The 27,783-nt window shown below is 39.9% G+C and overlaps 1 protein-coding gene across 16 annotated transcripts in view; it reads right to left on the bottom strand.

The window, feature by feature from the left end:
• Positions 1 to 6,542: 6,542 nt before the first annotated feature.
• LOC104602855 (uncharacterized) overlaps positions 6,543 to 27,783 on the bottom strand; it is a 45,201-nt gene continuing 23,960 nt past the window's right edge. For 5 of the 16 annotated variants that reach the window (XM_088894955.1, XM_010266712.3, XM_010266713.3 and 2 more), the window contains exons 5-16: positions 27,304 to 27,387; positions 26,976 to 27,217; positions 26,650 to 26,866; positions 25,927 to 26,006; positions 25,764 to 25,848; positions 16,256 to 16,387; positions 16,042 to 16,155; positions 15,888 to 15,935; positions 15,572 to 15,646; positions 14,917 to 15,001; positions 8,937 to 8,993; positions 6,543 to 6,951 (exon numbers count right to left, since the gene is read on the bottom strand). In XM_088894955.1, the coding sequence (XP_088751081.1) occupies positions 6,839 to 6,951; positions 8,937 to 8,993; positions 14,917 to 15,001; positions 15,572 to 15,646; positions 15,888 to 15,935; positions 16,042 to 16,155; positions 16,256 to 16,387; positions 25,764 to 25,848; positions 25,927 to 26,006; positions 26,650 to 26,866; positions 26,976 to 27,217; positions 27,304 to 27,387 (1,332 nt within the window). In that variant the 3' untranslated portion in view covers positions 6,543 to 6,838. Of the gene's footprint in view, positions 6,952 to 8,936; positions 8,994 to 9,912; positions 10,016 to 14,916; positions 15,002 to 15,444; positions 15,466 to 15,571; positions 15,647 to 15,678; positions 15,763 to 15,887; positions 15,936 to 16,041; positions 16,156 to 16,255; positions 16,388 to 25,763; positions 25,849 to 25,926; positions 26,007 to 26,649; positions 26,867 to 26,975; positions 27,218 to 27,303; positions 27,388 to 27,783 lie in introns of those variants that run through there. The other 11 variants (XM_088894960.1, XM_088894957.1, XM_010266714.3 and 8 more) reach the window with 5 other exon arrangements.

Raw genomic sequence — 27,783 nt, forward strand, 5'->3', positions numbered from 1 at the left:
GTATCACAACTTTACTCCACTCAACGCTCAGCAGGCTCACATACTGATGCAAATCCGCGACCGCAGTTTCGTTAAGTGGCCCGAGAAGATGAAAACCCAGGGCCACAAGAGAAACCGAGACAAGTTTTGTGACTTCCACCGTGACCACAACCACAACACTGAGATCTTCCACGACCTTCGCCACCACCTGGAAGACCTCGTTCGACGCGGATACCTTCATGGATCCATCGATATCAAATAACATAAACCTAGAAAAGAACCACACTGTGCTGTCAAGCCCCTAGCTTGAGCTCCCCTGGTTGAGGTCATCGCCATCATCTCGGGTGGGACGACCCTTAAAAGGGGAACTAGGCATGAAAGATCTACCCAAAGAGCTAGAGTGCCAGGACTAAAATGTATTAACGACTATTGACGCCAAACACCAATGGCAACTGAACTGTACAAATTCAATAAATAAAGAATCATCTTCAAGCACAAACGACCAAACGCCCGTACATAGCCTGACCGAACTCCAATGACCAATGATTGTACGACAACCTCACGAAAGACCTAATTGACCACAGAGGTTGAGGCAAGCTCCGATGGGCACCACGATAACGATGTTCCCACCACATAATGGCAAGAGGACGACCATCGAAATCCATGTACCCACTCGACTCGCAATTGGAGCAGAGATAATCGAGGACCATAGCTAGCTCAACTAAAGAGCGTGAATCTATCCAAGACTAGATGCCACTAAGTTGTACGACAACATCGAGAGCTTGGAAGAACCTCGACCAGCATAAGATCGGGGCCACTAAGCTAGGGACTTTGGCCAGATAAGACAGAAGACCTCGTCCAGCATAAGACCAGGGCCACTAAACTAGAGACCTCGGCCAGTGAAGATCGAAATCCTCGGCCAGTAAAGATTGAAAACCTCAACCATCGAAGACCGAAGACCTCGACCACTAAGCTAGGGACTTCGGCCAACAAAGACCAAAGACCTCAGACAACATAAGACAAAGGCCACTAAGCCAAAGACTTCAGCTAGAGACCTCGTCCAACAAAGATCGAAGACCTTGGCCAATATGAGACCGAGGCCACAATGTAGAGTTTGAAATGCAACCATAGAAAAGGAGGGAAAACAACACATAAAATACCTAGCAGAAAGACTAAATTTCCATTAATGAAAAAAAAACGTTGATACATTGATTGTAAGCTCGACATACTGAGTTGTATACAACAAAGAGAGAGAGAGAGAGAGAGAGAGAGAGAGCACATCAACTACCCGTTGGGGGATCTTCGGCTCGCTCTTGGGCATCGACAACAACAACATCCCCATCATCAAGCTCTTCGGCATCAAATGGGCCAAACCCCTTAACAACTTCAGTTACCTCCGAGAGCTAATACATCACCCTCCATTGATAGAGAGCGGATCCCTCCTGCTAGGAGTTAGTAGCATAGTCGTCCAACTCGTTTTAATGAGCCTCCGAAGCCCTATACTCGGAGACGCCCTCTTCCTTCACCTGAGCAATCTTTGCCTCGACCTCCTCGAGCCCCCTCCTCAGCACATCTCGTGCCTCCTTCAGATCGTGGACGCGACCCTTCAGCTTACGGACAGTATCATCCCTCTCCTCGACGCCGCGCTTCAGCTTGGCCAACTCTGCCTTTAGCTGGGCATTCTCCATCTCTCGCAACTCATAAAATCGTCACAACCCACGGAGGTGTTCGACAAGGCCGACGATCGAACAAACAACTACAAGACATCGGATATTTAGCACAAAAGAGGAGAAGCAAGGAACAACAAGTAAAGCCGAACTCACCGCCATGACTTGATGAAGAGCCGCGCTCTCTAGGAAGCTATTGGTGTGATTGCTGGCTTCCTTTCTAATATCGGGGAGCATCACACCTTGGGCAAGTTGCTCAACCACCATTTCGTTTCAAGGGGGTCCTCTAGTTGAATCGACCACTGCAGCACGTATACATCGGCCGAACCCTCAACCGTAGCGCATTCTGGAGCATCTCTCCTTTGTGACGAGGATCACCCAAGCTGAATCATAACTTCATCGGAGTCAACTAAGAGGGTGGGAGAAGAACAACGGAAATGGAAATTGTCTAATTGCAACGGTAAAAACTAAGGCTCAATTTGGAAGCAATACAAATGCAAATATGTATAGCGTAAATACATACAAAATACATATAAAATATAAGGTTTGGGTTAATTGCACATAAGGACAACTTTTGGACCCTAATATCAACAAAAGTAATACTTTTAACAAAATTTCAAAAATAGTTTAATCTTTTAAAAATAATATCATTTAAGGGCAAAAAATCTGTTTATCTTCTTCCTCTTCCGATTTATTCACCAACACCACCGCCCGCCATCGCCTCCTGCAACCTCTGGCAACACCTCCGCCTCCGCCTTCGGCAACGTTGCCGGAGAAGACTCGTCAAAGAAACCTCCTTGTACTCCGCCATAAGCTTATTCCATTTCTCTCCCAGCACTGCTTTCCATCCCTCTATTGTCGTTTTGTACTCCGCTCTCTTTAAATCTCAACAGTGAATACGATTGGAAGGAGTAAGGAGATATCCCTTGTTCATCTCTTCATTTTATTTCCCAAAGTTTCTGTATTTTCGGTTTCGTTGTCAGCAACAACTGCGAACTGTGTGAAGTGTGAACAAGGAACATAGAGAGAGATATTTCATCAAATTCTGTTTATAAAGCATCTGGCCTTCTTTTGCCTACCGCCTTCACTCGACCGGGAAACGAAGATGGTTTCTTCAACCACAACATTCCAAGGGCGGTGGGTTTCCATTTCCCCGCTGCATCCGGCATAAATCAAGGAATTACTCCATTTGATATCGGTATTCCGCTAATTTCAACGTCAGATCCTGTGGCTTTCAGCTTCTTCGGTGACTCTCTCATGCCTTCTCGGAACAAAATATGATTGATTGCGATGCAGACGGAGATCAACCACCGAAATGCTCTATCAGCTTCATAAACTCGTAGAAGATAATACTCCCCAAACCCGAGCCATTCGATGAGCAACTGATGATGGACAATCCCATCGAAATGTGCAGCTTCAGATCAGAAAGTTTCGATCAGACTCTGCCTCTTTGCGATTGGAGATTTCGTCGGTTACGGGACCTCTGTTCTATCGAACAAGCTTCTAAGGATCTGGGAATTTCAACTAGTTCTCATATGCAACAAAACGAGCTCGCCATCGTCGAATCTTCTCCTCAGGTAACTCTAGTCGTCGTCATCAACCGACTCTTACCTGGAAGCTATAGTGAGAAACTTCGCGTTACCGAACCTTAGTTCCATCGCTTGGCTACAGGCGCCAAAGCGAAGCCCTCCGTCATCGGCTGCAGTGCACATGAGCACATTGGCTAGGCAACGGAGGAAGAAGATCGGTGACAGGACGAGGTGCATGCTGAAGCTGATTCCATGGGACAAGAAGATAAGCATGGCGATGTTGCTAGAAGAGGCGTACAAGTACATAGAATTCCTGAAGGCACAACTTAGAGCACTGCAGACAATGCCATGTCAGTCAAGCATCGAGTGGGAGGTGCTACCGGGAAATGTCGGTTTGGAGCTTGGTGGGTTGGAGAAAAAAAACCAACAACAATTGCTGCAGGTGCTGGTGAATTCTCCCGTGGCACAGACCATCCTGTACTCCAAAAGATAATGTGTTTTCTCATGGGAGCAGCTGCTTTTGCTGAATAAGATCACTGAGAATAATAATATTTCGGAACAACAGACGTTATTGTTAGGTTCTTCCTCTTCTCGAGTTCCTTAAAGCGGTAGTGTTTCGAAACGAGGTGAGCGGAGGTGGTGGAGTTGGGCAGAGATGGAGGCGGAGGTAGGCTGAGTCATTGCCAGAGGTGGTGGCGGGCGGCGAGGACGGTGGCTCTGATGAATAGATTGCAAGAGGTAGAAGATGGACAGTATTTTTGCTCTTAATTTATATTATTTTTAAAAGGTTAACTCATTTTTAAAATTTTATTATAAATATTGCTTTGGCCCAAAAATTGTCCTTATCTGCTATTAGCTCTTATGGTCCGTTTGGTTGCTGAGAAAAAGATGGGATGGGAAGCATCTTTAAAGAATATTCTATTTTCCATGTGTTTGTTTTGAAAGAAAAGCTAGGATTGAGAGAGAAAGAGGTGGGACATGGGTTCTCAAAAATCGATACGTGGGGTCGCACCAAAATGGTGAGACCCCGGTGGGAAAAGAAAATTTGGCCATTTGTGAGAAAATATTATCGAGAGCACCTTGAAGACAGTCTGTTCTTCCTACATGCCGTCCAACAGTCATCTCTCTGGCGCCATCTTCGGCGATTTCTTTCAAAGGTTAGCTTAGATCTGGCATCCCTTTGAAATTTTCGTTCTTTTTTGTATTGTTTTTGTCTTCTTTCATTTTATGAGTTCCCCCTTCGTCTCACCGTCATCTTCTTTTGTTGAGCGAGTTCCCCCTTCAGATCCCAACACCAGATCTGGCATCTCCGGTGCCAACTCACCATCGTTCCAGATCTTAGCACCAGATCTCTCATTTTAATGTTGGAACTCATCATATCTGGCGTTTTTTTTGTTGTGTTTATAATAGATCTTTTGTTTTTTGTGGTTGGGAACTCTCTGGTGTTATGTTGGGAAACAGATCTTCCGTTTTTTTGTTGTTGGGAACTCATTGATGTTATCTTTGATTTTTGATTTGTTCCAAATTTGCAATAATTGTGATTATATTTAGTTTTTGATTTTTGATTTATTGTTGGGAACTCATTGTTTAGATCTCAGGTTTTTTTTTTTGAGCTACTGAAGGTTTCAACAGTTTTTTTTTTTCTTTTTTCTATTGACTCTTACTCTGTTAAGGATGTTTATTACTGCTCAGTTTCTTATTTTTTTATTGAACACTAATACGTATTTAGCTGATTCTTTTCCTTATTGTATTTGTTCACCCAATTTTTACCATATTCTTTGTTTAGGTATAATTTCTTCTACCATACTAATTTTCTGGTTTTTCTAGTTTTCTTTGTGGAACTGTAAGATAGTTTTTAATGGTTACAGGCATCTTGAGATATTAATTTTCTAGTTTTTAGCTGTAGTATATTGATAAGAATGCTAGGTTAAGGTGCCAATAACTCAAAATGAAATTGAGAAGAGCTAGAAATATGTATACTTTCTTCTCCAGAAACCAGGATTTTGGTTTCTTCAACCTCACATGTTTCATTGTTCAAATACTATTGTGCCACGTTGTCCCCAAAACAAGTATCGTAAGAACGCATGGATTTGTTAAATTGGGATGGATCCAACAATCCTATAAAATTTTCTCATCAATCAAACACCGGAAAACAGATTTAGCAGGATAATTAGTCTCAACAACCAAACATAGGTGACAGGATTGAGAAAAAGAAAATTTCCCTTCTCATCACATCCTTTCCCATCCCATCATTTCTCAGCAACCAAACGGACTGAAGGCTTTCAAGCATACCTGTGGCACACGGGAATGGACTATGGATTACAGTCCTTGTAGCGTGGCTGAGACCACGAGATATGTGGTGGATTTTTTGAGCGTGGTGTGGCCAAGGAGACCATATCTGCTCCTCACACTTGGCGCCTCACACGCACATCCTATCATGCACCGGGAACATCTCCTATACTTATTGGCTATTATTATTCACGGGAGATGTTCTCAATGCATGGTGGATGTGCCTGTGAGGTGCCCATTTGTGAGGAACAGATCTCGTCACGTGACGAAGAGCATAAGATATTGGGTTTCAAACCACACCACGCCTATACTGAATGCGTCAGAGGTGGTGTGGTGTGGTTCGAAACCCACTATCTCTTTTATTGGTCCAGATCAACCAAAACCAATCCTTGGACCTGTAATAGGCAACTGCAAGGTGGTTCTCTCGTTGCCAAAAAAAAAAAAAAAAAACTGGGAACTAGAAGTTGGTACATTATCAGTAAACGAAAATGGGAAACAAAACCCCTTTCCTACACGCTAAGTACACACTCTCTCTCTCTCTGCCACTCTCACCAAAAGAGCAAACACACACACAGCCCATCTCCTTTTTGGTTGAACTGCCACTCGATGGGCTCGGAAGAACTTTGGTTGTTGGGGGCTGTGGAGGAGCTTCTTCTACAAGACAGGTTACCAACTTACCATGGGTGTGGCCGTGTGGGATAGAAAAGTAATTGCCTTCAAATATTATTTTGACAAAAAAGACAGGAAACTGAATGGATTGATGTATCATTCAGAAGATGCTCCTATTTACATATAGGTTATTGCACTTTGGTAGACTTCTAACCTTGTAATTTAGGATTTGCTTTTCTTCTTTCACTACGGAGGAAGTGAAACGTTAGTCATTAAACCGAATTCCAATTTAAATTAACTGTTCTTGGATTTTGGAAATGCGTCAAGCCGGGTTGGGTTCGGAAATTTCATGTTATTGAGTTGGGTCAGGTCTGTTTCGGGTGGGAGGAGTGGAGAGTCATTGAAGCCCATTGACATCCCTGTCGCTGTGTGTGTGAGAGAGAGAGAGAGAGTTTTTACGAGCAATAAATAGTAAAAGAATTGATATTTACTATCATTAATTAACAAATTTTACAAATATCCTGATCCAAGTAGGCACAAGGATGAACTCCAAAAATGACCCCATCCTACCCTTACTTTGGTGGGATTATGTCCTCAAACTTCCACTGCAATAGAGCTCAAGCACTTGCCAAGATATCAACAAACTAAAAAACAACAGAAGCAGCAGAAGGTAGGAAAATAGTATCCACTGTTCTGGTCATTTAATTGGTGGGTGATGGGTTGGAGCTTCTTGGCCATCTGAAGTTGGAGGAAGTCTGAGCGAGTTTATGGGGACTCACTGTGTTGGTCCGGAGAGACTTCTAATTGGGGAGGCAAGAGGTTCAGGAAGCTCCCTTGCACAGGTTCTGGTTGCTCACTAGCTGTATCTGACTCATCATCTGCAACATGAGTAAACAAAAATGAGATAGAAATTAAAGAAGTTTTAAACATAAATATTTAAAACAACCCATCTTGGAATCATTAACAGAAAAATGACTTGTCACCCAATGACACACAAACACACACACACACACCAAAAAAAAAAATCTTGATAAAAAGTAGTGTAAAATGGCAGGCAGCAACACCTGATAGTTCATCATTCATATGCCCTGTAATTTCAATACTAGAAAATAAAAATCCCATGAATTTTTCCTATAAAAAGTATGCATCTTTGGAATTACTTTTCTTTCTTCCTAGTGTGTTGTTTATTCTTGTATATAGAACTTGCAGTATAGAAATTCCAAATGCCATCAACAGATGTGACTCAGCACAGTTTCAGCCAACTTACAAATATATAGCATTGATAAAAATGGTATCTTTAAAAAATAAATGCAAGCAAGCTGAGAATACAGAGTATTGTAGGCTTTATACCAGGAAAGTTGGAATGGACATTGAGAACTTGGGCCATTAAAAAAGAGATTTTGTTTTTAGTAACTGAAAATTGATCAATTAATAAGAAAAAAAAAAGAATAGATACATCACAAAGACGTTAAGGACATTTCAATCCTTGAAGGAAAACATAAAACTAATCCCCTTTACTACTAGTCCATCTGAATCAAAACCAATAAGTACAGAATCTTTATTCTAATAAGTGTGCTCCTGAAACTAGAATATATGTCATTGAGAAAGGATTTTCCTTTTTAAGAGAAGGGGGTTTTGAAACATTTTATCACAGAAACAAAATTACAGCATGGATGTACTCAAAAGGCTCAGATACCCAGATACCTGTAATACCAAGCAATCCCGTTTGGACACAATATAATACTCAAATTAGCAACATTGACTATTCTTAGAAACTTCAGAGTATAAATAACATGTCTTCTAAAACACATAACTAGTACATCAGAACAAACAAACCATAAAAGGCCATTATCTAATGTTGCTCTCAGACTTGAACCCGCATTCTCACAGTTGTCAGTCCGAGATTTTATCATTACATCAAGCAATGGTAAAAGTTCCATTATATTTGAAAAGCTACTAACTATAAAAAAACAAATAAAAGCATGGCATCAACATATTGCATCAAATACCAACACCATGTACATGTCTTGACAAATATTTCAAATGAAATAAAAGAAAATCTTGAAATGGGTATCATACAGCTTTATTCAATAAAAACCAGCCCATATACTAGAATTTAATCAATGTTTTTGAAACAAGTGGTCTCAGATGATTCTGAACATAATTAGGTAAGCTACTTTTCCTCCTGTACTTCTTCTGAAACTGGACAAACAAATTTAACATCAGAAGAAGTGAAGTAGTTTCTGTAGGTTTCAGGTAAAATGAAGAGGGTTTGTATAAAAAATATAGTAAACTATTTCAGCAGGTAATTATTGTAAAAGCAACAATTTTCTTTTTGAAGTGTAGATATAGTCAGCATCCACTGCATAAAAACTTTATCCAGAAGGTAGGGGTGATCATTGGCTGGGCCAGGCTTGTCACCTAGTATAAGGAACTTCAAGTAAAACCAGGTACAGCCTGCACACAGTGTCTGAAATATAGACCAGGCCTAAAGATACATGGGCCAGGCCTAGAAGTACCGGGTGCAGGCCAGGCTTTCTGGGCTGGGCAAGGAATGATAATCCCAACCATAAGTTGAAATTCCTAGAAAGCAACAGCCCATGTGGTTAAAAGTTTTACCCAAGACTAATCCTTTTAAGGCGTAAACATGTACAGACAGAATATCAACTTGCCATCAAGTTTGATGAGATTTCTTTCAATGGACTCATCCAAGTTGTTATAACATGTACAGACAGCCCATGTGGTTTTAACTTCATCAATAGGTATCAAGTATTTTATTATAAACTACCATACCTAAGAGAAATTTCAGAAAGAAATAAATAGATATTTCAAGCAAGTACAAGGAAAGAGAGGAAAAATCTACCAAAAAGTGTCTTAATGGATGGCGGTTTTGCCTTGGTATTCTTCTTCTTCAATTCAGCTGAAAACAGGAATGTACAGGAAAGGGAGTCAAAATCATCAATAAGATGGAAATTGTGAATACGATAGCAAGGAATAATAAATGGTATGTCTTTTAAAGATTATTACCATCAAAGCAAATGCAAAAACTAATAAAATTAAAACCAATATATTGGGAAAAGGATTTGCTAGTTAGGTCACTATGTGAGCTTCCATAAATGACCTAGGAATCTTCCATGTGGCAACTTGGTTTGCAGCTTAAAAGAAATCTTTAAATTCCTCTAAACTGCCCTTTATACATGCAAAAGACTTTGCCCCAGAAGACCTTGCCATGTATTAAAAATAGAACCTTTTTCTTTTGATAAATGGTGAATTTGAGGGAGAGGTTCTCTCAAGAACAAAAGCAAGAATCAGATATACAGCAATGTGAAAACCAAAACGATAAAGGATGGAGCAAACAGGGCTTGATATGATAAGCCCCGTATCAGGTGCATCGTATTGTATCATATCTTGGGTTACCAAAACAATAAATACTAATAGTTTGAGTTTGGTTTATTTTATATAATACTATAATATGTGATAAAAGTTTTGACAAAATATCAGACAAAACAATAAAAAAATGAGTTTCATCTCATACACAAATTTTATGTATTGAGAGTATCAATACTTTGAACCATGCTTGTTTGAAGCCACCCAACTCTTTGAAAATTGAAATAATCACCCAATGCTGAATAGTGCCTTCAAAGCAGAATCTTTTCTTATGGATATCTATTATTGGATGGGCAAAATGTTAATGCATGGATGAGTATAGGGCTAATATGGAATGTGGGGTTAACATAAGGTCAACCAAGTAGGTTTCCTATCTGATAGATGGTCTGAATCAGCAACAGGATCCCTCTATGTAGCAGAAATAGCAGGGATTGTATAGAGACTCTGCTTACTTTGACACAATTAGGAAACTGTTTCCCTGTCCAGATATCTATGTTAAAGGGGTTATCTGATCTCAGCCATAACAGTAGTGATATTTCTCAGGGTTGACATACTCTGCAAAGTTAAACATGACATTTTTTAGTAATAAAATATTTTTTATCAGCAAAATTAAGTAATAAAATAAAATTTACTAAAAGAAAAAAGAAATATTACAAGGAAGGTGACCAGAAGTCACCAAGAGAGAAAAAGAAAAAATACTCCAACTCCCACACACACACCTCCGAACCAAAAACCCAACAAGCAAGAGAAAACACCAGAAAGCAAATTCCCCTACCAATGTAAAAGAGCCCAACAAGCAAAACAACCTAATAGCTTCACCCAATACAATCAATCTTCAAGCAATAAACTGAATCAAAACCAACTCCACTTAGGAAAAAAAAGAACAAAAAAAACCCAACAAATGCCACTGATCCAACAACCTGAGAAGAAAAATCAGAACAAGATCTCTCTACTTCTTTAAGACTTTCCTGGATTCATCATTTTCTTGTATGGTCTAATCCCAAATAGATCTCCTTTTAATCTGGCGAAAACATTTGACACCAAAACATTTTGATGATTTTTTTTGACTTCTGGGTCTTCTAAATAGACTCCTTATTTTTTTCCTTCCCAATTCCAAAACTGTGTTCTTCTCAAAAAACTGATCTGCATCTAAATCCTCACCCTTTTCATCGACAGCTCCTGCAAGTCCATCAAATCTCTAGACATCGTGACTGTCTGAAGACTTCAAAAAATTTGTGACTGTCTGAATACTTCGAAAAATTTTCTTCAGGACCTGTATCAGTATTCCTCTAAGGTAGTGGATGTTTCTCTTCCAATTCTTTCAATTTCTTCCTAGTGAATTCCTCCCCCCTAAGAAAAACAATCCCAATGGTTTTCTCACTTCAACTCTTTTTTTTCACAACCTTTTCCAAATCAATTGAATTTTCAATTACATGGGTTTCATCCAATGTAATCCCTTCTTCACCTGAATCATCATCCTCATCTTCCTCCCCTGTTCTCCACCCTCCTCTTCTACCACTACATTCGCAACTCTCCTATATTGGTTTTGTTCTGTTCTTTCTCTTTCTATTAAAAAACTTTGAACATCAAATCTCTAGACATCGTGACTGTCTGAAGACTTCAAAAAATTTGTGACTGTCTGAATACTTCGAAAAATTTTCTTCAGGACCTGTATCAGTATTCCTCTAAGGTAGTGGATGTTTCTCTTCCAATTCTTTCAATTTCTTCCTAGTGAATTCCTCCCCCCCTAAGAAAAACAATCCCAATGGTTTTCTCACTTCAACTCTTTTTTTTCACAACCTTTTCCAAATCAATTGAATTTTCAATTACATGGGTTTCATCCAATGTAATCCCTTCTTCACCTGAATCATCATCCTCATCTTCCTCCCCTGTTCTCCACCCTCCTCTTCTACCACTACATTCGCAACTCTCCTATATTGGTTTTGTTCTGTTCTTTCTCTTTCTATTAAAAAACTTTGAACATCAAATCTCTAGACATCGTGACTGTCTGAAGACTTCAAAAAATTTGTGACTGTCTGAATACTTCGAAAAATTTTCTTCAGGACCTGTATCAGTATTCCTCTAAGGTAGTGGATGTTTCTCTTCCAATTCTTTCAATTTCTTCCTAGTGAATTCCTCCCCCCCTAAGAAAAACAATCCCAATGGTTTTCTCACTTCAACTCTTTTTTTTCACAACCTTTTCCAAATCAATTGAATTTTCAATTACATGGGTTTCATCCAATGTAATCCCTTCTTCACCTGAATCATCATCCTCATCTTCCTCCCCTGTTCTCCACCCTCCTCTTCTACCACTACATTCGCAACTCTCCTATATTGGTTTTGTTCTGTTCTTTCTCTTTCTATTAAAAAACTTTGAACATGACCCTGTTAACACTTTTTCTTCTCCCCTTCTTTTCTGCTTTACGACTTCTTTATATAAAGATTGCAATTTTCTCATGCTAATTTCCTCTACCATTTCAATCCTACTTGATTCCCCTTCCCCTTCTTGTAAAAATTCTCTTTCCACTTCTAAATCCTTTTTTCCCTTTTTGAGCAACCCCCGAGAAAATTTATGGGCTCTCCATCTTGTCCTGTTCCTTCCCCTTTCTCTGGTTCTTCCCCTCAAATCTCCCCTGATATTACTCCCCCTTTCTATTTCAAGCACTTGACAGAATGAAGACTTACTCCATTTGCTCTTTCCTTCGAGAACCTCAGCCGGGTTGATACCTGTATCACGGGATCTTTTTTCCTTTCATCCCTACGGTTTGCTCATCTTCTTCCTTGTTGGCTACCTGTATCTCAATCCTTGTTGCATGCTCTTTTCTCTTTTGGACCTCCCCAACACATGTCAACCTGTTTTGGATCCCCCCCCCAACCCAATAACGTCCATTACATGGCCAACCCATCACAAATTCATTTCCTGGCCTAACCTTCTGCCTCTCTACCTCATAAAAGTACCCACTATTATTTTCCCCCTTTCCCAGTCCATTTATTTTAAGCCCATTAACCATTGTAGGCCAGCCCATTAACTCCTTCCCTTTGTTTCCTTCAAAAATACCCTTTTACCCTTCTACAAGCCTGGCCTTTGGACTTCGTCCTCAACCTCTTCCCTCCCCCTCTTCATCTTCAACTGTTTAGTTCCCCACCCCTGCTCCGTCCCCATTTCATCCCTTGCACTCTCCCTCTTCCTCCCATTATCCCCTTTAACGTTTTCAACCTCCAATGTTGCATCAAGACCTTCCACCAAATTCAAAGCTCAAAACATTCCTCAACATAGAAAAAATCCATACACATGGGAATCGATTTCAAATCCCCTATTTCGATCAAAATCTTCACAAACTGAATTTAGCACTTGAACCTGTTTTAAAAGTCAAGTCTATAGAACTTGCCACATGTATCTCCAATGGTTTTAAAAGTTTGGTACTCCAAGTATGCAATGGAATCCCATAGACATTAATTCATACATATGATTTCTTCTCAGAGAGGTTAATTTGCCCTATCCCTGGCACCTACCTATCCAATCTCAGTTCTAGAAATCTTGCATGTATAACAATCAGGGTGGTTCTCTGGCTAAAATCCATGTACTTGTTCTCAGAATTCTCAGTGGATGACATTATGAGGAAGTGGCAGGAGCTGCACCTTACTTCATTCTTGAAATCCAGGTCTATTACTCCTTGGATTCAACCGGATATTGGGTACATTAAACTCAACTTTGATGGAAGTAGTAGAGGAAACCCATGCTTTGGGTTCAGTTGAGAGAACTAAGGAAATGGAAATTAAAATTCGATGGGTGCAAAGGACAGCTAAAAGCATGGCTAATTCTATGGAAAAACAAGGAGTTGAGAGAACTTAAATGTTTTGGGTTCAGTTGTAATTAACTTGATTTTGAAGGTAAGCTGTTTTATCTCCTTCAATTTATGTACCCTATGTAATTCTCTTTTATAAATTTAGTGAAATTTTCAGTTATTGATAAAAAATAAAAATAAAATAAAATTTTGCAGATCCCCTTCCCTCTAACACTCTCTGCATCTCCTCTTCTTTTGAAAATAAAAAGGAATAACCCATTTAGCTTTCTTACCCAGAAAGAAAAACCTGGCCTGCACCATTCGAGCTTGCCCATCAACTGTATCTGGATCTGAGTGAATGAAATGACCTACCAAGCATCTGTGAAGAAACTCCATCCTTTCTGGTAACTTCCCCACTTCCCTTACCACCACTTCACACTCCATTGATGGTAAAACAATGGAGTATTAGTTTTTTTCCCCTATTTTCCTTTCTTTTGGTTTCATTAGCAATGGAAAACTGTTTATTTTGGTGGATTACTTTGCATAGTTGCATTGGTACTATTCTTAAGAAAATTTTGCTTCCCATCCTTTCCCACCTTGGAGATTGACAGTTGTCAATAGGATGGTTTGGAGCTACAGAAGGCCCATGGTCCCCCAGTATCCACCTAGTCCTCCTCCTCATCATCACCTAATCCTTATCCCTACTATCTGGGGTTGGCTACATGAATCCTACTTCACCATTCTGTTCTGTTTAGTCCTATTAAATTACACTATGACAGCTGCAGTTTGGGCAACCCAGGGCCTTCTGGTATCAGAGGGGTTTTTAGAGACTGCCATGGATTTATTCTATGTACTCAGGGCCTATAGGTTATGGAAACTCCACAAGATCTGAATTGCTTGCATTGGCACAGGGACTGAGACTGGCAAAATCTCCAAGGATAAGTCCTTTGGATTGTGGGAAGGTGATTCTAGAGTCGTAATGATCTGGTTAAACAAAAACAGTTTAGGATCATGACACTAGTAGAACACAGTCAAAGATATAAAGGATTTGGACAGAGAAAATGGAATTAAGTTCTCATGGATTCATAGATCAGCAAACACCTTAGCGGACGCACTGCCAAAACAGGGAGTAAATAGGGATCAGATATTTTGGGACTGTTAGGGCATGAATCCAATCCAGCCTGACATGGGGATGCTTGCCATGCTTGTACAGAAACCATTCTTCTACCTATATTAATAAAGTTTGCATATCATTATCCACCAGATGAGATGAATAAAAAACTTATCAGCTTGTTTGATCTGCTCATTCAGATTAGTTCAAAGGTCAGCAAACAAGTGCACTCCCCAGATGGAGAAGGAGTGAAAAGGGAAGAGCAGGTTCAGGTGCTACCGGCCTAGGGACTCTCAAGTCAATTCAACTAATCCCTGTCCCAATTATATGGGTTAGCTTACAGGCCCAAGCCGCCCAAGGACTAATTAATGTAAACCAGTAAGATTAAGACAATTATCATCAGGCTGAGGCTGTTTGTATTTATTCCTCCCATAAAATCTAGAAGGGGTAATTTGTCTTCTTTTTCATATTAATGGAATTACCCATTACTATGCTGATAAAAAAAATTATACTTGAACCAAATAAGAATGAAGATAAAGGAGTGAGAGAGAGAGAGAGACCAATTCCAGGTACTTGATGATCATTCACAATTTCAAAGTTCTTATATGTATAACCCACAAAGTTGATGTCCTTTGATGAGAGCATCTGCAGCAAAGGAGAAGGCATAAATTGCAGCATTAGATCAGTAAACTCAGAACTTCAATAAGACAGCATCAGCAGCAAAGCCAACAGTCAAGATCATATTTCATGTTTCATCAACAAGGAAATATACAAGGATGTTGTTTTTGTTGTTATTTGGGAACAGATGACCAATCTGCATAGGTTAATGTATTAGCAAACTGACTTCAAAGACATGGTAAATTGGCAATTTTCGTTATACTATGGGCATGGGAAGCATTCCCATGGATAAGTGCCTCCTCATCCTGGAAAGATACAAAGTTTTTCATTTTCAGGAACACTCTGGACCACAAAATCTGGGCTAAAACGCACCATTTTGGCATTTTGTCAATCATCCCATTCTTCCTTTCAAGCCAAAAAGTGATTATCTTTTATTGGAAGTGGGATGGAGCTATCCCATCAACTAAGTGTGCCACTTAGTCCTGTTAATTCTAGAACAAAACATTGCTGTTTAGATTCTTTCCCATGTAAACTGCAACTATAATCATTCTGAGCAGAAGTTAAAACATAAAGGGTTTGGAAACTCCCAACACCAACCTTGTAAAGATTTAAATTACGGTGAGATTGGTTGACCAAAACTGAAGAAACATAAAGAGGTTCTTCTGTAAAATCCTATTGATCAGCAGGATGGCCACATCAGATAAAAAATTCCAATCAAGCATGTGCATCCATTTTCTGATCATGTAGCAGATAATGACCAGACTAACCAGCTCTCATGAAAATATTACCTTTGCCAAGGCATGTCAAGGTCAGATTTCAATCATGGAAATACTTTTGATGGCTCAGCTAAACAAATATATAACACTTGAAGTGCACAGAAGAGAAACACAACATCAGTAACCAACATACTTACCTTTCTCCAGGGGCCTGATTTTGATGAAGCTTGTGTTTGGCTGTCAGACTGGAGAATCACAAGAAAAAGAATATGTGGTGAGTGACATAGAGTACCTCTAAATAGTTCGATCCACAAGAGGAGAGCACAAGGAAAACTTTAAAGTATGCATTACCTCTTCAAACTTCTCAAAGTTTTGAGTGTCTAACTCATCTCTGACCTCTGGTATAAATGCAGCTTCCATCTGATATAGTTTGTCCCATTCAACACCATTAAACCATGGGTGAGCCTGAAATTGGCAGAACATCCAACCACATGATTCCTTCAATTTTCAATTCCATCTTCTGGAGAAAATCCAAGAATTTAGAATAGAACACACCACACAGCACCTTTATTTCATCTGCGCCTCTTGTTCCAAGCCTCTGGTCAACATGGCATAAGAGTTTACTGATAAGGTCTTTTGCTTCTGGAGATAGCTTTGCCTCTTCAGGAAACTTTAGATGAGTTCTCCAATTTACTATCTGCATAAATGGGAGAGGTTGACCATTTAAATGATAATGACGATGAGAATAAAATAATGAAAGTGTTGATGAACTGATGGAAAATGAAGCTCCAAAGAATCAGAAGGCAAACTGTAGTGGTATCTTCATGCCACAATAGAGCTAACTTTAATAACACCAACAAAGCATAAGATGGCTCAGGTTTAAAGCAAATCAATTGTTTATACAGTAGGTGGAAAAGATGAAGCAGTTTATACTCACTGAAGTAAACAGCATCTGACATTGAGACCAGTGACCGGATCACCACAATAAATATATAATAGAGCCTAAGAAGGATGCACATCATAAATGATTTTCCTTAACGGAAAATTGAAAAAAAATGAAAAAAAAAAGATGATCCACAACTCAGCTGATGAAACAGTAGAGCCTCAATTCACTGGCCTTCAACAAGAAAGAAAGAAGAAAAAGGCATTTGATGATCAACCTTCAGAAAAATGGGGGAAGATAAAATCATCAGGGGCCCTAAGGGAGATCCCTAGACCAAGGAACCTTGATGGAGGCAAACCAAATATAAACTAATAATGTGATAAGCTAACAAACTAAATACACTATCATAAGTGTGTATCTCTTTGAAGGTTGAAATCCCGACATTAGTCCTAACTCCACCATCCCCACGCCCAGAAAAAAGAAAAACCAGATCATCTGCTAAGGACTTGGCCAATCATGGCCCCTAGCAGGAGATTTTTTTGTTGTAAAAGAGAAATTCATGAAGAAAAAGAGAGTATAAAGCTGGTGATATGATAACACCTGAGGGGAGAAAACAGAATATTGCAGTAAAACAAACACACACCTATTGAAACTCCCAAAACAACAAACACCAATGAAATCACTTAACAAACCACCTGATGCAAGATTGAAAAAAAAAGGCAAACAACCTCCCCAACCAACATAACACCTGAAAAGCAAAATAAATATCTTCAAAAACAGACTTCAACCCAATAAAATCAAACAAGGCAATAACCCGAATAAAGGCCCCTTTAACATGTTTATACCTCAGCATCTTCAACCCTCTGTACACCCATCAAATGCCAACACCATACTATTAACCACCAACAACTCAACCCCCACAATCTGCAATACCTAGTCCCAATTTGATGAAGGATGCTCAATTCTTTCTCTTCTGGCTCCATAAAAAATATATTTTCTTGGCCCCCTATAGTTAACACTCCCAAATTCTTCCCCACTTGGATTTCTCTTTCAATCGCCTTCTCAATCTCAATAAATTTTATTGCTTAGTAACACTATGTTAATTGGTACATCCCCAACCTCATTTCCACAGTCCGAGTCTATCTACATTTCAGATTCCAAGCTATTGCAAACATTCTTCATCAAATCATCGCAATAAAGCTTGAAACTACTGCATATATTGCCAACCTCAGTATCTCTTCATTAGACCCTAAATGTTAGTTTCTTTTTCTTTTGATTGGTAACTTTTACTTTATTAATTGAAACAAATTTTAATTTACAAAGCGGAAGTGCTTGCACCCAAAACATCATTGAGATTGAATCAGCAATTTAACTCAATACATTAGCATTCCCATTTATCCTTCCCCAAACAAGTTCTCCCTGTTGGCCCATAGGCTTCTTACAACAACTTGAGAGTCACCTTCTACAATCTGGTTGTTAAAATTTAGGGATTTTTCCAACTACAAACCCTGCTGTACGGCCAGTAGCTCAGCCCTTAAAGAACCCCCTTGACCCAAAACTGTTAAATTAATCTAGAGAATTTATAATCAGCGAATGTTGCACAGAAGGTTGTCATAATTTATGGAACTGTCCTTTGTTCCCTTTTCTTTTATATTATCTTTTGAACCTCTTACAGGGGCTTGACCCACACAGACCACTCTTCAGCCCTGAAAACAAATTAGTGATGCACCAACTGATGGTTTTTGGTGCATTTGAATCAACTACTAGTGCAACTAAAAGCTTCCATGGAAACAACCTCACCACCCTGTTCTATTATCCTCTCAGCATTGAGTCACCATTTTTGACACCCTGAAATCCATCTTTAACTCAACCCAAATCCACCCCTAACTTGCCAATCAGAATCTCTAACCACTGAACACTCAATCCCCAATAAATCTTGGGAATGATGCCATATCAGACTAATTTATTACAAGACTAATCTCATGTTCCTTCTAGCAGAGAATCCGGGCATCCTAAAAAATAAAGTCTTCTGAATTAATCATCAACTAACAGGAAAGGAATAGCAAATCAAGAATAAAATAGGAAGATGAAATAGAAAAAAACACCAAAATTTAGTGTGGTTCGGCCTAGTAGCCTACATCCACGGGAAGAGAGGGAAATATGTCCACTAAGGCCATGTTTGGTTTGAAGGAAAAGGTAGGGAAAGGAAGGGAAAGACAAGGAAACCAATACAAGGTTTGTAAGGTTTCCCTACGTTTCCCTTCCTTTCCCTACATTTTCCTTCAAACCAAACATAGCATAAGAGAACAAGAGATGACTAATCTCCTCACAACAAAATATCCACTCTCACACAACCAATGGCTTAAATAAGCAAAGCACCCAATTATATCAGAATTTCACACAGGCCCCTCTTCCTCCCATAAATACATATATCCCCAAAACTTATCAACATTACAAATATACCCCTGTAACCTCCAACATTAATCACATTACGGATTTCACTGTCCTTTCCATCTAGGGCTTTTACATTAACCCCTTTATCCTTACAACCCACTCCCTTTGGAATTTCCTCCAACAGGATCTCTGGAAGCTTCTCTAGATCTTCTCCACATCAGACCAGCCAACTACCTATGGTCCCTCATCCATTCCCTTCCCACCAACCTAGAAGAAAGAGAAATGACAATTACCTCTCTTGTGTTGCTTTCAAACTAGCTAGAGAAACCTTGACCATACCTCTATGGCTGGTACCAACTCAAACACTTGCATCAGAAAGAGAAGGTCAAAGAATCTTGGCTGATGTGTTAACCACATCAACAAACCTTGGACTGGGCATCAAAGCTAACCACCATAGATAGATGTTTGTCCTGTAGCTACAGTAGTTCGAACCAGGAGAAGAGCAGAAGAAGAAGAAGAGAACAGTCGAACCTGATAGACTAAACCCTATCAGTCGACCCTTAATATGGATTAGCCTCTAATTAGTAGTACAAAGACTAAACTGCCCCCACTTAAGTATGGGACAGAAAGTCTCTATTAAAACTGCCACATAAGCACATAACTTAACAGAAATAAAATGACTAATCTACCCTTATTCAGCTAGCTCTAACACTCCCCCTCAAGCTGGAGAATATATGTCATATAATCCCAGCTTGTTACATATATAGTTCACTCTCCCTGAGCTTAAGCCTTTTGTAAACAAATCCGCCCATTGATCACCTGAGCCCACATGTTCTGTGCTTATCTCTCCAGTAAGGACCTTCTCCCTCACAAAGTGGCAATCAATCTCTATGTGCTTTGTTCTCTCATGAAAAACAGGGTTAGATGAGATGTGGAGTGCAACTTGATTGTCACAGTACAATTTCATAGGTCTATCCATGGAGAACCCGATTTCTTGTAGGAGATTCCTCAGCCATACTAATTCACATGTAGTGTGTGCCATGGCTCTGTATTTGGCTTCAGCACTGCTCCTTGCCACAACCATCTACTTCTTACTCTTCCATGTCACAAGATTTCCTCCAAGAAATGTGCAGTAACCTGTAGTAGATCTTCTACCAGACATAGAGCCTGACCAATCTGCATCTGTATACCCAATTACTTCAAGTCTTCCTCCTGGTTTGTACAATAACCCACGGCCTGGAGCTCCCTTCAGGTACCTTACAATTCTAAGAACTGCATCCCAGTGAGGTATCCGAGGGTTCTACATAAATTGGCTCACCACACTGACTGCAAAGGAGATGTTTGGTCTCGTGATAGTCAAATAGTTCAGCTTCCCCACTAACCGTCTATACCTTCCAGGATCATCAAATATTTCCCATGTATCACTGCTCAACTTAGCATTTGGCTCCATGGGAGTTTCAGCTGGTTTTGCACCAAACAGTCTTGTTTCATCCAGCAGATCAAGAACATATTTTCTTTGGCACAGGTTTACACCTTGTCTTGATCTAGCAACTTCTATACCCAAGAAATACTTCAATGTCCCAAGGTCTTTTGTTTGAAAATGATTTTACAGAAAGACCTTTAGTTTATCGATCCCCAATTTGTCACTACCAGTTATGACAATATCATCCACATAGACCACTAATAAAATCTTTCCGGCTTCTGAATCATAGCTGAACACCGAGTGGTCAACCTGGCATTGTTTCATTCCAAAATTCTTCACCACTTCACTAAACTTCCCAAACCAAGCACGAGGCAATTGTTTCAACCCATAAATTGCCTTTTTCAGTTTGCACACCTTACCATCCTCCCCCTGAGCAACAAAACCCAGGTGGTTGCTCCATATATACCTCCTCCATAAGGTCACCATGAAGGAAGGCATTTTTAATGTCAAGTTGAAACAAGGGCCAATCATACATAACTGCTAGGGAAATTAAGACACGGACAGAGCCAATCTTAGCCACTGGAGAGAAGGTCTCCATATAGTCCACCCCATACAACTGTGAATAACCTTTAGCAACAAGTCTGGCCTTCAAATGCTCCACACTACCATCTGGCAAGTATTTAACAGTATACACCCATTTACAACCCACAACATGCTTACTAGGAGGAAGAGTAGTGAGATCCCACGTTTGAGTATGCTGAAGGGCAGAGAGTTCCTCCTCCATTGCCTGCCGCCACCCAGGTGAGCTAAGAGCCTCTCGGACATTCTTAGGTTATAGAAATAGATGACAACAGTGAAACAAACTGGCGATGTGAAGTGGAAAGGCGAGAGACTGAAACAAAATTGGAAATGGGATGGAGGGTACAACTACATTTACCTTTCCGTAAAGCAATGGGAAGATCAAGTCCTGAAGGTTCGGGGATAGGAGCAACAACAAGATCCGCAAACAAGGTAGAAGCTGGAGGAGGAGCCGGTGTCTATCGATGAGTATACACGTGCCGGATCGGTGGTCATTCAGTAGGGATCTGCACTGGAGGAGGTGAAGGGTCAACCCCAACTGGAACACCCGGAACGGGATCACTGACTGGAAGAGGAAGAGGAAGCAAAGGTGGAGACACGGATGCTTCAGGTCCCAAGAAGAAGGGGATAGACTAAAAAAAGGTGACATTAGGACAGACATAGCACTTCCGAGTAATGGGATTGTAACACGTGTACCCTTTTTGAGTCCAAGAGTAGCCAAGAAAGACACACTTAATAGAGTGTGCATCCAACTTGTCTATCCCAGGACTCAAATTGTGAACAAAGCACACACAGCCAAAGATACAAAGTGTTAATGGAAAGGGAGACAAGGTGGGGAACAAAATAGAGAAGGGAGACCGACTATGAAGAATGAAGGAGGGCATCCGATTAATAAGGAAACACGCAGTAAGTACATCATCACTCCAAAATCGTTTAGGAACACTCATATGATGAAGAATAGACCGAGCAGTTTCAAGGAGATGACGGTTCTTTCGTTCAGCCACCCCATTTTGTTGAGGAGTGGATGCACATGAAGTTTGATGAATGATGCCATGTTGTTCTAAATACTGTTGAAAGGAAGTAAGAAAGTACTCACGACCGTTATCTGAACGAAGAACTTTGATTGGAACACCAAATTGTGTACGTATTTCAGCATGGAATTTTTGAAAAATGGAAAATAATTCACTTCTTTCTTTCATTAAATAAATCCATGTCATCATTGAACAATCATCAATAAAAGTGACAAAATACTTCTAACCATTATAAGACTCTATTTTAATCAGGCCCCAAACATCTGAATGAACCAAAGCAAAAGGACTCAATATACGACTATCAACTCTAGGACTAAAGGGAACACGACGATGTTTCCCATACTGACACACTCACACTATAAAGACAACAAATGACTCAAAGACGGAACCAGTATCTTGAGTGCCTTGAGAGATGGATGTCCCAGTCGACAATGCCACTGTAGAGGAGTAAGTGAAGTTTGAAGTGTAACTGACGATCCACCACCGTCAAGGTAATACAATCCACTAGCCTCATGCCCCCCACCAATCTTCTTCCCCGTCTTGAGATCCTGAAAAACACAAAAGGAAGGGAAAAATGTAATAGAGCAATTAAGAGTCTTGGTTAATTTACTAACAGACATAAGATTGAATGGAAACTTAGGAACATATAGAACAGATGATAAAGAAAGAGAAGCCATGTCAACATTACCAACACCACAGATGGGAGAAGAGGAACCGTTGGAAAGGGTAACAATTTGAGATGTGGAAGTTTCAGAGAGGGAAGAGAACACACCTGGAGTCCCGGTCATGTGATCAGAGGCTCCAGAGTCAATAATCCAGGGAGAGGGTTTGGATGCCAGACAAGCTATACCTGAGTGGGCAAGGGTGGTTGTAGTATGCTGTGAAGTAGCCTGGAGGAACCTTTCATACTCATCACGCGGTACACTCACCATCTCCTTCCCGAAAACAGATGTAGATGTGGAAGGTGTTAGATCTGCCTGTTGGTTATCACTGACATCCACCCCACCAGCTACTGCATGATTGGCCCATGTAGAAGGAGGGCCATGGAGATCATAACAGAATTTCACCGAATGTCCATCCCTGCCACAATGGGTACACTTCCTTGTAGAGATACTTTTTCCTTTACCATGGCCTCCCCCTGAGTCACGACCACCACCACGGCCAAATACGGAACCATTACGACCTCCTTGGGAGGCATGTCCTCCCCCTCTAGTACCACGTCCACCTCCTCTGGCTGTCACAAATGCTGATCTGTCAGACTGTGTGGGATTCTCTGTAGGTCCGAAAGAAATCCTACGAAGCCGTGCAAAAACTTCCTCAAGTGTAGGAAGAGTAGAGCCTCCTAATATTTGGGCCCTAACTGGTTCATATTCTGATTTCAACCCTACTAAGAACCTCGTGACATCTAGTTGTTCCCTCTGTTGTTGCTGAACCTTAACATCTGGAGTGAGGGGGTGATAGACATTGAGTTCATTTCTGAGGTTCTTCATATTGGCATAGTACTCTTCTAGGGTTTTATTCCCTTGCTGTAGATCGAAATACTCCTGATAGAGCTGATATACCCTTGTAGTATTATCCTACCCAGAATAAAGCTTCTTGGCATGTTCCAATATGTCCTTAGCTGTATCTAAGAACATAAAGTTGGCACTTATTTTGGGTTCCATACTATTCCATAACCATGTCATGATTTGGGCATCTTCCTGTTCCAGTCATCAAACCCTGAAGAGTCAGCCGGTGGTTTATCTTCCTTCACATGCTTCACTTTCCTCTTTGCCTTGAGAAAAACTTCCACTGACTTGGCCCATGGTACATAGTTCTCACCATTAAGCTTAATTGGAGTCATCTGCACACCCAGATAGTCAGAGGGAATCACCACACTAGGTTTCTGATCACTACAACCATCTCCAGTTGCTGCCATGATGCTCTTCCAATGCTACTTCTAATCTGAATTCCTAGTCGCCAACTAAGTACTGCTGTCAGGAGTTTGATGTTCCAGACACTACAGCAGTCCCCAAACACAAATGATAGGCTCACAACCAGTCACAATCAATCACTGCTGTTCACAGCCAGTCACAATCAATCAGTCCCCAAACACAGTTGATAGGTACACAAACTTTTGTTCTTGTTCACACCACTACTGATTTCACAAAACCATGAATCACACTGACATTAATTCAGCAACTCACTGACCACATACAAGCCCTCTTGAAGCTGCTCAATAGAGATTGAGCATCACAAGCACCACCACACAACCATAGCTGTCACACATGGTACAGATCTGTCTGACCTTTTCAGAGGGCACTACAAGTCCAAAGAAAACATCAACTATTGCCACTGCAGTAACCTGTCATACCCTTACACCATTCGGCCACTGTAAACACAGCCTGTTCTTGGACCTTTTTCCAAGAACCAAGGCTACAAACAACCTAGTTCTCTAGGTTCTGATCAGTCCCAGCAGATTTTGAAGGCTTTCAACCCAGAAATACCAACAGCACACAAAAAAAAGGTAACCAACCTTCGATGGAGAGCTTCAATCGACCATCCACTTTTGAAGTTGTTATTTTTCTTGAAAAACAGTCAACTTCTGTGCAGAGGAAGGACTGAAGTGTTCTCAGATCTAGGTCGAATCTGTGTTCTCCATTTTTCAGCCCAGAAAGAAAGAAAAAAAAAATGAGGTCACGAACAGAAAGGAGCAGGTGAGGAGATTTAGAGAGCAACGTCCTGCTCTAATACCATGTTTGTCCTGTAGCTACAGTAGTTCGAACCAGGAGAAGAGCAGAAGAAGAAGAAGAAGAAGAGAACAGTCAAACCTGATAGACTAAACCCTATCAGTCGACCCTTAATATGGATTAGCCTCTAATTAGTAGTACAAAGACTAAACTGCCCCCACTTAAGTATGGGACAGGAAGTCTCTATTAAAACTGCCACATAAGCACATAACTTAACAGAAATAAAATGACTAATCTACCCTTATTCGGCTAGCTCTAACAATAGACTTCCAATTTGTCCTTCTTTTTCCCCACTTTTCTACCACTGAAGAACGAACAGCCCTATGGCATTACTTCTCTCTTCCTACTGAGCTATTTTACATTGGGACCCGATGCTACACAATTCTCAAAACATCTACTCTTAATTCCTCATGAATTCCCAAAACATCTCTCTTCCTACTGAGCTATTTTACATTGGGACCCAATGCTACACAATTCTCAAAACATCTACTCTTAATTCCTCATGAATTCCCAAAACTACTCCTCAAAGCATATGAGCCCCCACTTAAGATCTTTTGACAGAATCTGCTACTCAAATACCCTTATCCTAGCCACTTCAATCTAGATCTCAAAAAGTCCACTACATCACCCTGATCAACAGCCCATATGGCAGCCAGTAATTAAATTGTTTCTACCAAGTATTTATATTACAGTTATAGACTTAGGGATAGAAATACGTGAAAAATCAAATTATCCTTTTTGGCAAATTCTTTAATATTTTACTTCTTTAATAATTCCTGGAAAATCAAAGAAGAAAACCTTACAATTTACAACAAAATTCATGATTCATTCAACTTAATCTCCTTTACAATTTATGAATCAATGTGGTTGCAATATTCAGAACATTGCTTACATGTGCCAATGCAAAACATATCTAGAGACTGATTGGTATCAGTGGTTTAGTGGGCGAACAATATTATCCCATAAGCTTAGCCTATCAAATACTAAGACAATAACAAAGAAACATGGGGATTCATCAGGAATTCTGATCTTACTTTCCTACATGTTGACATAGGCTCATCTGAATAAAAAGGAGGATAACCCACAAGCATTTCATACATGATAGCTCCAAGTGACCACCTGTGGAAAAGGTTTAAAAGATATGTTACATAAAAATATCTGCTCAAACACAAGAATTCCCAACATAAACATACTTACCAATCACATTCCATTCCATAGCCCTTTTTCAGCAAAACTTCAGGGGCAATATAGTCAGGTGTACCAACAGTAGAATAAGCCTGCAATATTTAAATATCAACAGCTTAGACAAATAATGTATGCAGCCACAAGGAATCATAAAAAAAAAAAAAAGTTTGTTATGCCACATCTAGATCTAGTATGAACAACTGATACACAACACCCGTATATAAAAGTACAAATTTTTTCCAATGTTTTAAAAATGACCTGAAAAAAGAACCGCTTTTGCCTTCCGGATCAGCAGTTCAACCATCTGGTTTGAACAGGTTGGCCCATGATGTCATAACCAACATAATAGAATATTTAGAATATAAAAAACAGTTATAAGCCCAAGGACCATTATCTGTGTCATGGTTTGATGGCTAGTCCACCTGGGTCAGCAGTTCATGGACCAAATCAACAGTTTTTTTGCGAAATAATAGACTAGGTGGTAAATAGACCCAGAAAGGTGGCCATTTCCCAGGTTGCACAGTTCAACCGCCAGTGGTTCTGCTTACCACCTAGCAAACATTAGTTTTTTCAGACATAGGAGAAATATCATGAGAATACAAAAACATAAGCAACAATTCCTTTATACTCCCTTAAGCAACAACTTGTTTTTTGATACACAAAGTGACAGCAGACTCTGTACAATAATGGATTGTTGAGTGAAGGAACAACCGAACAAGATGGTAAGGAATTTACCAGCATCCTTCTATTTCTTTGCCAATGCTGTAGTTGCTCCTGTTGTGTACGCTTTGGTGCAGCAGGGCGTTCATCATTCACTGCCCCATTAATATTTTGTCCCACATTAAAATCATTTTCCTGGATAGTACTGCAATCTAATGGTTTGCATAGTCCAAAATCTGAGAGCTTCATGTGGCCATGTCGATCAAGCAATAGGTTGTCAGGCTTGATATCTCTGTAACATGTGCCAGACAGGAATAACCATTCTGCTTTAGTCAGAGGACAACATTTGGAAGTTTAGCAATAGGATATCAATAATCAAAAAATACATAAAAAACACAAACCTGTGAATGTAATTATGTTTGTGGATAGACTCAATAGCTAGAACTGTTTCTCCTACATAAAATCTGGCCTCATCTTCAGTTAAGGTATCTTTTCGCATAAGTAAAGTCATCAAATCTCCACCAGGTAGATACTCCATGATGAGATACAGAAACTCTTCATCTTGGAAAGAACAATAAAGTTTGACAATACAGTTGCTGTCAACTTCTGCAAGTAGATTTCGCTCAGCCTTAACATGTTCAACCTGAACAGATTTAAAAGCAAATTGCACCTAAGCATAAAGAGAAAGAAGTCCAAAAAGATCAATTGGCAGTTCAGGAAATTGTATACCTGGCCTCTACGAAGCATCTCTGACTTTTTAAGTTTCTTCATTGCATATACATGGCCCGTTGTCTTCTCCTTACAAACTCTCACCTGTCAAGAAATATTATAGAAAATACGAAAAAGACAATTAAGTGATCATTGACAAACAAGGATTTTAAGAGAAACAGGTACCGATAAAGCATTTGCATATGATACATGATGCAATGCATAAAATCTAGAACTTAATTAACAAGCCATCTAGAATTATGAGCATAATTATGCTTCCATGCTAGGGGTGAAGGATGTCATCAGAGATTATTTGCTCAAAATGTGAGATGAAACAATTTTATTATAATTTTCTCACATTTTCAATCACAAGATCACCATCTAAAATGAATCCTTTCCCAGACATAAAAATATTTGATCCGATCTATTCCTAGTATATGGTTTAATTCATTATCTATGTATATTTTGTAATTCAGGGTGGCACCTTTTTGTCATATGTTA

This window comes from Nelumbo nucifera, chromosome 1 (genome assembly GCF_055504915.1).
Source record: "Nelumbo nucifera cultivar China Antique chromosome 1, China Antique-T2T, whole genome shotgun sequence".
Classification (NCBI taxonomy): Eukaryota; Viridiplantae; Streptophyta; class Magnoliopsida; order Proteales; family Nelumbonaceae; genus Nelumbo; species Nelumbo nucifera.